Below are 12,816 nucleotides of genomic sequence, written 5' to 3' on the forward strand. Positions count from 1 at the left end.
GACTCCAGGATCACCGCCTAAAGTCCCAAATGAGGGGGAAAAGCTGTGCAGAGGAAGTAAATCAGACTCATCTGTCCCTCCACTGACAGCTGCTGCTACTGTCATGTCTCTGGCCAAGGCGTTTAAGCTCCAGGTGTAAGGTGGCCAGTGGCAGATTTCCAAAATTCACAGCTCATGTCATAAATATGCAGCCAAGAGTGAGAAAAAAATAGCTTGAGATGGGGAAAAGTTGTCAGTGAATAACTTAAGTTTCAAATTAATGTTAGTGGTCGAGCTCGTAGGATAGGCAACCCAAACAACATCGTTTTGCTTTCGGAAAGCCACCATATGTTCAAGTGTTATCACGTTTATCTCTCAGGGTAATACAGTTCATTTGGTGAAGCCAAGGCAAAAGCAGTTTGCAAACTGGGATCATGTTCATACAGACAAAACATAAAGCAGCCAATGGGCAAACCTGGACTTGATCACTGCTACATGAACACACACATTAGACTGTGACTTCTGTTTTTAACTTCAAACTTTATGAAAAATAAAGTAAGAACTGATTATGAGCGTTGTTTCACAATACTTTATGAGTCTTTTACAATCTGAAACAGGAACTGAAAATTTAACTGTACATGAAAAGAAAGACAAAATCATAGTAGCTGCATCCACCTGACCATGAAGGTTAGCGTGAACTGAACAGACTCCTGTTTCACTTTACACACATTGGTGCTTAGAGCTTTGTGCTTAACACGTAATTTAAATTTAAGACTAACATGATTTCACATATCCTAATTAGCAAGCTGCTATTTTACAGTATCTGCCATTGTAAAAACCTTCAAACACTGCTAGTTGGCTGCATCGTTGTAGAGTTGTTTGTATGTGCGTGACAGATATTTCCTTCCCTTCTCACTCACTCTATAAGCAACTGTGCTTCCTCAAACTTCTTTTTCCCAAGCTGGCCAGACCCTCTGCAGTCAGAGCAGGTGGTGGATCAATGGGCTTAGTAAGCGACTGGGACAAAGAGCAAACTGCACGAACACACACAAACACCCGGAGCGAACGCTGGCGTATCGAACCACATACTTGCATTGCTGCAGAAGCTTGCCCTTAGTGACCAGTTCAAGAGTCTGGATTCAGCTGTTTCCAGGCAGGACTAGAATCATTTTATGTGACAAGAAAAATACATTTGCAAGAGTTTATTTTTGTAGGTTTTAACACAGTGAACTCTCACACACATTAGGGGTCTGCAAGGTCTTGATGACCCTAACGTTTTCTTCCTTCGTGGTTCTTTAAACTTGTTTTTCCAACATAGTGCACAGTCTGCTTTCACCACAGCTGGACTCACCACGGAACAGCTGAAAACTGCTGTGTGAAACAAGTTGTAGAAATATGTTTCGGTTCATTCCGGTAATGGGATGCTTTTGGGAAGAAACCGTGATTTTATCAAATAAATGTTCTTGCCTTGTGTGGAAGTCCATCTGTTAAAATTGATCCATATGAGAAAATAGCACAAAGAGACACTGTGGTACACCTATGACAAAGGTTGACACACAGAGGACACACGCCGTTGGGACCAAACACACTCGTCGCCCCCAGTGTTTTATTAAGAAAGCAAGCCAGAGCAGCTAAAACTGCTTTAGTCACTTTTAATGGCAGGAGGGCAGATGCCAAGGGCAAACCAACACTGCATAAACACTTAGTCAACTCTGGTTAAAGTGAGGGGTAATTATCTCACAGTGACGAAAATCAGCGGTTATGCAGCCCGTCATCTCATTAACAGAGGGGAAACACGACACTGCCAACACCACTCAGCCGCAGAGCAGCCAGAAATACAGATTTTTCAAAATGGCAAAGAAGTCCAAGATGAAACTGGTTTTGGTCAGTTGGTCAACTGCGGCTAAAGTGGTCATCACCATCTTTCTGACTAGTAAAAACAATTAAGAGTCATGAGGGGCTCTGATCATATATGACTCTTATTTACTGCTAGAAATCTGTGGCTGGGTTCAGAAGTGAGATTTTGCATATACAAGAGGTGGTGAAAGATTTACCAACAGCAAAGCTTATTATAAAGGGAACTAGTTGAATCAGTTTTACTACTACTGCTAACTAGTCAATCTTTTCATTTAAAAATCAGCACAAAACCAACAGAGATTGCAAACTCAAACAAAGTGTGAGTACTTTATACAATGTAGCTTTTTCTCACTCAAATAATATATGAAACCATTACTTTATCTTAGCTCTTGATCACCTAAATCCAAATAGAAGTGAGAACTGCTCAGGACAACACTGTCTCTGTTAATATATGTATATCCACAGGTTTATAATGCTGTCAGTCGCTGTTGATGAGGGCATCTCCTAGATGCTGCCAAATCTGTGTCTTACCAGATAAATACTCTTCATTAACAAGCCGCTCTCATGCAACAGTGCTTTAAAACAATATAAGAGTTAGGCTAAAATGCACTCACCATTTGCGACTGGCTCCTGGGGCTGCTATTGATATCCTCCACCTTCTCATTCGCTGCATGAGAAAGGAAATGAAGACATGAGATTTTTACAGTAGACCCATACTGAAATTTAACATCCTGACATCCAGGGACTTTTGAGTTTGAGGTAAAAAATACAGCAGGAAAACTCTGAGATTAGCGCTGGAGAGTGCATGAGTGAGTGTGTGTGTGCACACGCGTGAGTTAAGGTGCAGATCAACTCCGGAGAGGTCTGGGAAGCAAAGCTACCTAATTCGTCAGCTGCCGCCAGAGAGTTACTGACAGGCCAGCTTGGCCTCATTGTCTGCAGGAGGGGTAAAGTTTCAATCTGTGTGTGTGTGCGTGTGTGTGTGTGTGTGTGTGGGAGAGAGAGAGAGAGAGAGACATGCTGGCGTGAATGTGAGAATAAGGAAGTGAGACAGGAGAAGATTTAGTGAGACAGACTGCAGAAAGGAAGAAACTAAGCACATAGACAAGAAAGTGTGTGTCTGTGTGTGTTTCAAAGAAAGGAGAGAGAGTCCCACACAAAGTTTTGCCAAACTGATGAAGATGGAGAAAAAGGGAGAGAGCAAGCTATGACAGATGCCAGAAGAAGAAAAAGACTGTGTGAGAAAAAAGTGTCTGAAAGATGCTAATACTTTATTATATAAGAGCCACTGCTGGGTAACTTACTTGAAAAATGTGATGAATTACTCATTATTACTGTGTGGTTTCAGGCAGTTTAGCCAGTTGTCGGTTTGGGAGGAATTTACTACCAGCAGCTAGCATGGCAGCAGGGACTGCATTTGGCTGCTGAAGTCCTGCCCTGTGTTCAGGGTCTAACCGAATACAGGCTTATCAGCAGCTCATTCAACACTACATGTGTTACTGCCATCCAAAATGATGCATAAGCTGAACAATGTCAGGATGGCACTGTTTGTCAGCGTCTTTGATAGCTGATCATTTTAAAATGTCCTGACGTGTGTGAAAACAGCTTGGTTACGTGGTCCCTTCTCGCTCTGCTAAGTCAAAGCTGAGGCGGTGGTATGTTTTTAGTGCTCTTTGTCTGTCAGCAAGATTATGCAAACACCACAAAGCCAAATGTCAAGAAACCTGGTGCAATGATGCTCCTGTTCTCTATTAGGATTATTGGAGGTGGATTTTCAAATAATCTGGTTGCAAAATTAAATGCCATAAGCCAAAGAATAAGCCATGCCAGCATCTTCAGCTTGCTTCCGTAATTTATTGCCCTCATTGAAGTTCAAATGGCTGTCTAAAGGAATGAAATGCATGGGAATCAAATTAAATCCCAATATTTCAGAGATCATTGCCACTAATTTAGAAATTTTATTAGATAAAATCAAAAGTTAATTTGGATAATCAGAGCAGGATACAACTCACACTGTGGGGAAGGTAAACACTGTAAAGATGATTATAGCCCCACAGATAAATTATACAACTGGCATGGATCCACTGTGTATTCTGCAGCAGTTGTTATTTGGATATAATAATATGATCAAACAGTTTCTTTGGAATGGAGGAAACTCCAGAATTACTCTGGACAAAATTAGCACGTCTATCACTGCCACACAAGTGTAGGATCCTACAGCACGTCATCGAAATGGCAGAGCTGGCCAAACACTGGACTGGGAAAAATTTCAGTTTGAACTGGATCTTGATTGAAAGAGAACTTCCTTCTCCCTTTACTCCTTTATAAGTATAAACTCAAACTATGAAGCAGGAGTAAACCTAATTTTATGACAATGTGAACAAATATAATGTATCGTATAAAAATGTAGAATCCTCTATATGGTTTAATACCAAAATAAGAATTGGTATAAACAGACTATTTGTGGGGCTCAGTGGTTAAGAAATTGTGTCAAAACTGATGGTTTCTTCAAAGAAGGTGATTTTATTTTATTTATTACACTCAAGGAAAAACAGAATCTGGTGGGATCTGGCAATTTTTGGAAACGCCAACAAATAAGGGATTATATAAGAAGAAATATCCAGCTGCATCGAGGAACTATCCCAATGCTGTGTCATTTACAACTTCCAACAATATACCACAAAGCATTCTCATGGTATGAAAGGTGCCCCTGGACAAACAGGAACATCAGCAGTCTTAGGATAACCTGGGGAAAAAAAACCCTTCAAGTTCCATGATGAGTCATCGGAGAACATTATTTCCAAAAGCCGGAAATTTGCCAGGGAAGCCAGAGGCGAATTTATTTAATACAAAATAGTTGATATTACTATCCTCCTTCCCTTACATAAAATGGGTTTGATTAAAGATGGTTTATGCTGGAAATGAAGGACTGAAAGAGGCACTTATGTGCATGCATTTTGGGAATGCTGCAAAGTATTTCCTTTTTGGAGAAGATGTTTGGGATTGTATGGACCACCAATGTCAGCAAGGCTCTGGGGTGCCTTACAGCAGCTGAATAGGTTTGTTGTGAGAGCATTAATGGTGTGTTTTGTAACTTGTGCCAGACTCTTTAAGATTTGGAAATAATCTCAAACTCACTGAACAAATGATGGACACCTCTGCTTTTGAGAAGCTTTTGTAGAGTTAATTGTAAACGTAAGATGCCAAAAAAGCAACTGGACTGTTTTTATGATTTGTTATCCAAAGACAAAGGAAAATAATAATTTGATGTGTCTGATCCACATACTCACTCCATGTCTTTGTCTGACTTTTTCTTGTGTCTTCTTTTGTATTTTGACATTTTGACATTTAATTAAAAGAAAAACATCTAAATTTAAAAAATAAGAAACCTGGTGCAAAGGTGGAAAACGGGCAAAGGAGGAACCCCTTTAATGTTAGATTGGGATCACCTTTTATTCAAACTACTGGAAGGATTTTGGTCTTAGTGGAGGAGGTTTACTCTGAGTCTTCATAACAATTGTATTTTAACTGAAATTGAAGTTAGTACAAAACCAAATAAAAACAGTCAGTTGACCTGATCCACCCAATTTATCTAATCATCCAAATTTATAGGAGGTCTATTTATTTGTGTCAGGAAACTGTTTGCCTCCCACTGCAACAAGCAAACATCACTGGCCAGTCTTCAGTCAATCCTTCTCTGTGTAATTTCTGCTGAGACTGCAAAAATCATGACCGACATCAACAGCTGCAGTTTTATTCCATCTTTTTAATCCTAATCTCTCACACATGTTACACAGTAAGGTGTCGTCAAATGAAAACAGGAACAGAAGGAGGAAAAAAACAGAGTGAGGGAATCAAGGATGGAGAGAAGCAGGGTGCAACAAGCCAGAGAGACATGAGGCATGAAAAAAGAGACCAACAGAAAGGGAGAGAAAAGTAAAGACTCTCTGTACTCCAATGGGAGACACATGCCTCTGCACCCATGGGTGAGTTATAGATCTGTGCTCTTACAGTTTGCCCAGCACCCAAAACAAGAAAGAGCTGCTGTGATTTGGCCCAAATTTCAGACTGAGAAACGGCTTCGCTCCAACTCACCACAACAAAGCTCAAATACTGTGTTTGTGTGAGTGAGTGGGTGGTCGATTCATCCACCAAACAGAGCAAACTATAGACACACACACACACACACACTCTGTTGGTAATACATGGGCTTCATCCATCTGTACTTCATTAATATTCTTTTTTAAATATTGAAAGTTAGACTCAAAGCATGACTGTACACTGTTTGTATGAGAGAAGTCAGTGTTTCTGTCTCTTCATGACTGTATCTACTTTATCTTTTTAACTGTAATCTGCATAAAACACACACAGATGCTCACCTATGATCTGGATGATCTGTGCCAGCAGGACTCCATCGGTGACATCCTGGCTCAGGTCCTTGATGAGACGCGGACAGCCAGACTTGGCCAGGTAGTGATTGGCCCAGTCTGTGTAGATCTGTAACAACAGAACAAACACTCTGTCAGTTTGTGTGTGTGTGTGTGTGTGTGTGTGTGTGTGTGTGTGTGTGTGTGTGTGTGTGTGTGTGTGTGTGTGTGTATTGCTTTAGACCCATTAGTTATACCACACAGGATCCCAACAAATCATAACATTAGTTATGGGGCGGGATATCGAAAAGTTAAGAAAGACTGTACACTGAATGGCAGAAAGGAAGGGATGCTGAGTTTTGTGGCTTTGCTCTAAAGGCTACTTGAACCTTGCTCACTTTGATAGCCTTCAATCACAAAACCAGTGCTGAGATCCCCTCCCCGCCATCCATCCTATAACAGCATTCTGCTCTGCTCCTCACACTTTACAAGAAAAGTGGTAAATGCCTGCCAGGGAGTAATGTTCAAACACTCGGGTTCCTTGCACATCTTTGCTGCTCAGGCACAAATATTTCATCAAGTTTTGACATTCGGGCCCAGACACAAACACACAAACACACACTTCATCCTTAATACTAGTTCTCTATCTGATGCTGACATTTGATTTTAAAATGACAGACTGCACAACTACTCTGTGTTTCTATACAGAATATTTACCGAACACCCAGAAAACTAGAACGCTGCTAAACAAATTTGAAACAACTCAGAACAGATTTGAAAAGGCTTACTTGATGAGTAAAACACAGATCCAGATGTTTGCAGGAACAGGTGAATTCACTTCCTAACTGAATCTTTCAAACCTGGAAGGGCAGCAAGTCATACAATCCTTTGCATTGTCGCCTAAAACTCTTAACAGAATCTTTATCTTTCATTAAAGCCCATAAGCTGACTGATAAGTGAAGCTTTGTCTGTTGAGATGCAGATAAGTCTTGACAGCTGTTGCACATTCACCAGGCTCCAGAGATGAAAGATGTGAATCACATTTGGCCTCCAAGTGCTTGGCCCCATGCACTATACAGAAGAATCAGAGGCTATGCAGGGCCAAGGATTTCCCTCTAGCTTGCAAACTTTACCTTTGCCCTTCAATCTTCAAGATTTCCTTCCAGACTCCTCTGACTAAGAGTCAGGCAGCAGTACCAGCTCTTCCCACTGTGATGTGGGTGCATTTGATGCAGATTTTAATAGACAGCCATAGATGAAGTCTTTCGTCCTAAAAGGCTTGAATGGAGATTCAGCAGCAGCCCATATAAAGACACCAACTGCTACAGCGCTGCTTGTTAAAGCTGTTCTTGTAATCCCAGATGAAAAAAAAAAAAAATCCAACACAGATCTAAACAGCATGAATGACTTTGTGAAGGGAAAATCCCCTCAAAAATGTAAGATCATCCATTAGGGTAGGAATCTACAACCTAAAAAAAGGATCTGATTCTCTTGAGTTGAACTTTGAGATTTAATCATGAATAACAAGTCTACATGAAGCCACACAGCAGCTCAAATTTGAGACATTTCCTAAGAAATTTCCATAAAAGCCAACCATTTCCCATGTTGAAATAATCCTCAGATCCCCTCATTTACCTCACACGCTGCTCCCAATTAAAAGCATTTCTCCCCCCCTCTTTTCTTTTTCTTGGAAGCGGGAAGTTTGCTCCTTTAAAGTTGCCGCCTCTCATACATTTGTATCTGTTGTGGTTTCCTTCAGCAACTTTGTCCATGATGAGAAGTCGTAAAGTGTAACCCCGAAAAAATGAGAGCCGTCATCGGGGAAACACCCGTTTCAATATGAATGCTGGAAAACAGACATCCGTTAAGACCTGGTCGCAAAAATGAGGCGCACGCTCGCAAATGAGGAGACTTACGCAGACGCACGGAAAAACACACTGTAAATGCAAACCGCGTCCCATCAGGGGGCAAGTAAACAAACAGGAAAGAGAGACGGGGTGGGGGCGGCGAAGTGTGTGAAAAAAAGGAATAAAGAGTGTGTGGCAGCTACAATTACAGCAGGCTGCAGGAAATTTCAATAAGGCTTTCGCAAAATCTGCTCAACTGCTAAGGTCATCTAGTCGACACAAGCTCAAAACTGAAGACCAAAGATGAAGGAACGGGGGTTTGATTTGTGTCATATTTAGCAGCCACCGTCTTCTCTATCCTTATCCTTAAAAGGGAACAGGAACAGATGTTTAAGGCCTCTGCAGGGGAATGCAACCAGACACACTCATGTGAGCAGTGGTCAAGTTTCCATAAGACATACTTGGGTAGACAATTCCAAAAAAAATCAAGAAAAAAATGGGAAATTATTCACTTTTACTCATTGAACTGGTTATTAGAAGTCAGTTTGTCAAATTAAACAGCTGGTGGCAATAATTCTCCAGTTAGATGCCATTGGACCATTGCAGAAGAAGAAGGCATAACCAGAGAGTAGAGCAGGGCGATAGAACGATAATGATATGTATTGCGAAATAACTTTTTCTCGATAGAAAAATTAAACTATTGCGATAGACCTCATCTCTCTTGTCCTCTTTAAAAAAAAAAAAGGAAAAAAAAGAACAGCCAATCCAAATTAAGTAGCGCAGAGCCGAACCAATCACAGCCGCAGCGTCACGTCACGTGACTTGTTACGTACAGCACAAGTGCCAAGGCGCACATGTGTATTTGTTTTTGCAGCCGGGCTGCCCAGGTAATGGAGGAAATGAGTTTGCCGACTAGAGAAAAATCAACCGAGAGCGTGAGCGAAGGTTACCGAAGAAAAAACCAATGATGGTTCCAATGCCGGAGAGCTTGTCGAACGGAAGGGCCATAGAAGTTCCGTAGTGTGAAGGTATTTCGGCTATTTCAAGTCTGACCAAAAACAGAGTAGCGCGCACTGTAAATTGTGCCGAAAGCAAGTCTGGAAATACAATAAACCGGTGCATGCTCAATCTCTGACTGAAAGCGCTAATTCGTCATTCGGCTTTTGTCAGACTAAAGTCACTGTTAAAACTGTTTGAAAAGCTAAGCTATACAACAAGGAGAGATTGAGAATCTCCTTTTAGTTCTCAGTTATTGACAAAAGTTAGTCAATTTTGACGTTCTTCTGTAAAACAAACTAAGATTTATTTTTAGAATTAAAATTTTGTTTCTAAGTGGAATTGACAATTTAGTAGTTTGTTTTGTTTGTTCTATTTTGAAACTTATAAATATTTGCCTTTATTTATCTGAAACTGAAGTCTCACGTTCCTTAAGTACATCTACCCTGTTGAACTTATTATGGGAAATAAATATTTAAATCAAAACAAGCTGCTGATTATTTCACATTTTACTTGTGAGCAACGGCACATTTAAATCTTACAAATATAGTTATTTGGCTTATATCGTGATATATATCGTTATCGCCTGAAATCAAAAAAACATATCGTGATATGAAAAAATCTTATATCGCCCAGCTCTACCAGAGAGTCAAGATGCAAGTTTCATCTATTAATCCAGTGGTTCCCAAACTTTTTTTGCTAGGCCCCCCTTGTTTTACAAGAAAAATGTTCGCGCCCCCCCACCCCCGTGGTGCGTGCACGCACATGCACATCCTCCAACCACACACACCCATATTTTGCTCCATTCCGATTTATTTCACACCTCAAACATTTATTAAACAATTAAGCAAATACAAGTAATCTGCAATAAATTACAGGTAGTAATAAAATAAACTACATAACTCTTTTACGCTACGTCCACACCTACACGGGTATTTTTGAAAACGCAGCTGTTTCGTCCACACGTAAACGGCGTTTCGAATCACCGAAAACGGAGATTTTTTTAAAACTCCTTTTTTGCGTTTACGTGTGGACAAGGAATACAGAGTTCGTCACGCAACGTCAAAGGTATATGCCTTTTTTCACGTCACGTTATTGTTTACATGAGATGAATTGCAGAATGGCAGATAGTCAGATTAACAGTAACAGTATTTCGTCTCTATCTGCAGGTTTTACACGCTTACATACACACACGCAGTTACTGTCCCCCCATTTAGAAAGGCAGAGGCCTATTTTACGTGTAGTTGTTTTTTTCCTGTGTAATAATATTCAACATTGCTATCAATACATTTTTCAAAAAATGCCTCTGTGCAAAATGGGTTTAAAAACATAAACAGCTGTCTGTGATTTGAACCGGGGGAACAAATCGTGGCAGGATCAGCCTGATATTATTTGTATCCCACTGTAACTTTACTGTATAAAGAGCTAACATCTCCAAAATGTCAGGAGTAATTAGTCATTACAACAAGTGTTTGTGAACTAAAAATCAAGAATGTGGGATACTGTTTATTCGTGATTTGAAGAGCCCAGTGCGTGCTCCCGATGCAGGGAAAAGCAATTCTGCAGGGGAGACTTACCTCGGCACTTGTGCAGGTGAAGCCAAAGGGAAGATATGCTTCACCATATTTTGGCTTAGAATGAAGTTGGTTTGGAAACATATTCAGCCATGCTTCATCTCCTGCTTTGCGTTTCTTTGGGTGCACCGTGCTAGCAGTGTCCAAGCGTTTTGTTTTTTTTCCCCTTTTCATCCCACGCCCCCCCTGCCATGGCTCTGCGCCCCCCTAGGGGGCGGGCCCCACACTTTGGGAAGGTCTGTATTAATCTAACAGAGGTCAGACTCTCTCAGGCAGCACTCTTTGGTAGAGCAGTGTTAAGGTTAAATGCTTCATATGAATCAGAATTAGTCTGCTTTCAGTGTATTGACACCTCAGGGAAGCCCAAAGAACTTTTCTTTTTGCAAATATAAAACAGGTGGATGAACTTGGAGGGAGTAATCCCTTGAGGAAGGTGTGGTACTCAGCAGATTCAATAAATTGGGTGAAATTAAGGCTAAAATAGCCAGCTGCTTCTGCATCTGCTGCAGCTCCTTGAGGGGTATGACTCCAATATAAACAACATCTTCAGAGGTGTGCATTATCAACATGTTTACTTTCTGAATTTTAAACTTTGTTTGCCATGATGTGGTAGTTCATCTTGCAGACTGATAATTGTAATGTTTCACTGAATGAGATTCCAAGAATGCTCGACAGACCAAACGAGGCAGATGAAATATCAAATCAGGGACCAAGGCAACGCTGTTACAATAACTTGAATGAACATGCAAACAATTTCTGAATTGATTGAAATGGCTTCCATACACAAAATAAACAGGTTAGTTTATACATTTTGTGTGGGTTGGGGGAATTTTGCAAAAACATGTACAAACAGATCGACTTGTGCGACAGTTTTAGTAAAACTTACCACAAACTTTACCTTGCTTTTACTGTATTGCATAGGTGGACTAAGATATTCACTTTTCCTGTGGAGGAAATGTGAGTTGTACAATGTAAGCAAGTTTGTGACAGCTTACTCAAAAATGCTGAGTCACCATGAATGTTTGTTTTGTACTAACCATCCCACTTTTGAACAGTGTTTGCTTAAAGATTCACATTCAAACTAAAATATGTTGGGAAAGCATACACCACCACACTGGAAAACCCACTTTGCTTTTGTCCACAATGCCATCAATCTATGAAACTATATGACACACAGAGACATTGCTGTAACGCCTTTTGCTGTAGGAAAAACCGTCTTATGTTGTTCCAGATCTGTGTCTGGGCATTTTGGGATATCTGCAGTCAGCAGATCGGCTTCAAAGAGGGAAAAAATAAACTTCAGTAGAGCTCAGGCACAGCATGGCAAACATGAGGAGAGACAAAAAGAAATAAAGACTCTCCGTTTCTCACTCCAACTTCAGTTAGAAAGAAAAAGGTAAGAATGAAACAAGCCGATGTTTGGAAATCTAACTCTAGTCCTGACTCCAACATTGACCTGGTAGCTCTCCTCACCTGTCACCCCGTCTTACTATCTGGTCTTACTATCTCTTCTCTGCTCTCTGAGCTTCTGACAAAGCGCACACATCAAAGAAACATTTCTCAAGAAGCTTCCCTCCTGTCTCTGTGTGAGCACCGGCTCACTGATCCACTCACATCATGACTCCTCAGCGACACTCAGATTTGAGTCTGTCAGCCTCCTGTACTCGTTAACCCCTCCTCGCTGAGTCCCAATTGCTTTGGGAAGCAGCAGCTGGCACTACGACAGAGGCAAAACATCAGCAGTAACGTCACCTTCAGTGGTGCTGACTGAGACTACTGACATCATACACTGACACACATGCTGGGTGGGACAACACACACATGCATGCATACAATACAATTTCCAAAGTAAACACACACAATGACTCCCCCTTCTCCTGGCCACCCTCCTTCCTCTTTCTCTCTTTCGGCAGCCAGCATCAATCAGCAGAAGTCCAGTGTCTCTGGTGATCTTATCCTTATTGGTACCACATGAAGTAGCTCTCGCCTCTTTTTCTCCACCTGCTCTGCAGACCTATCCTGTCCCCTAGCGCGCCAGGCTTCCCAAATACTACTAACAAGCAGCTCTTACCCCCGGAGCAGACAAACTGCCTTCAACAGTCCTGATCACAATGCAGTGACTACAGCTACGCAGGTACTATTGGCAGAGTCTGCAGTGGCGCTGCTCGGCCTCCGGGGGGAGCCAGGTAAAAAGAG

The 12,816-nt window shown here is 41.2% G+C and overlaps 1 protein-coding gene across 9 annotated transcripts in view; it reads right to left on the reverse strand.

Annotated features, from left to right (window-relative positions):
• Positions 1 to 12,816, reverse strand: part of nav3 (neuron navigator 3) — a 422,744-nt gene that overhangs the window by 124,530 nt on the left and 285,398 nt on the right. For all 9 annotated transcript variants that reach the window (XM_063460845.1, XM_063460848.1, XM_063460842.1 and 6 more), the window contains 2 exons: positions 6,216 to 6,333; positions 2,451 to 2,503 (listed from right to left, as the gene is read on the reverse strand). In XM_063460845.1, coding sequence (XP_063316915.1) covers positions 2,451 to 2,503; positions 6,216 to 6,333 — 171 coding nt within the window. The remainder of the gene's footprint in view (positions 1 to 2,450; positions 2,504 to 6,215; positions 6,334 to 12,816) is intronic.

This window comes from Pelmatolapia mariae, linkage group LG17, assembly GCF_036321145.2.
Source record: "Pelmatolapia mariae isolate MD_Pm_ZW linkage group LG17, Pm_UMD_F_2, whole genome shotgun sequence".
In the NCBI taxonomy this organism is placed as follows: domain Eukaryota; kingdom Metazoa; phylum Chordata; class Actinopteri; order Cichliformes; family Cichlidae; genus Pelmatolapia; species Pelmatolapia mariae.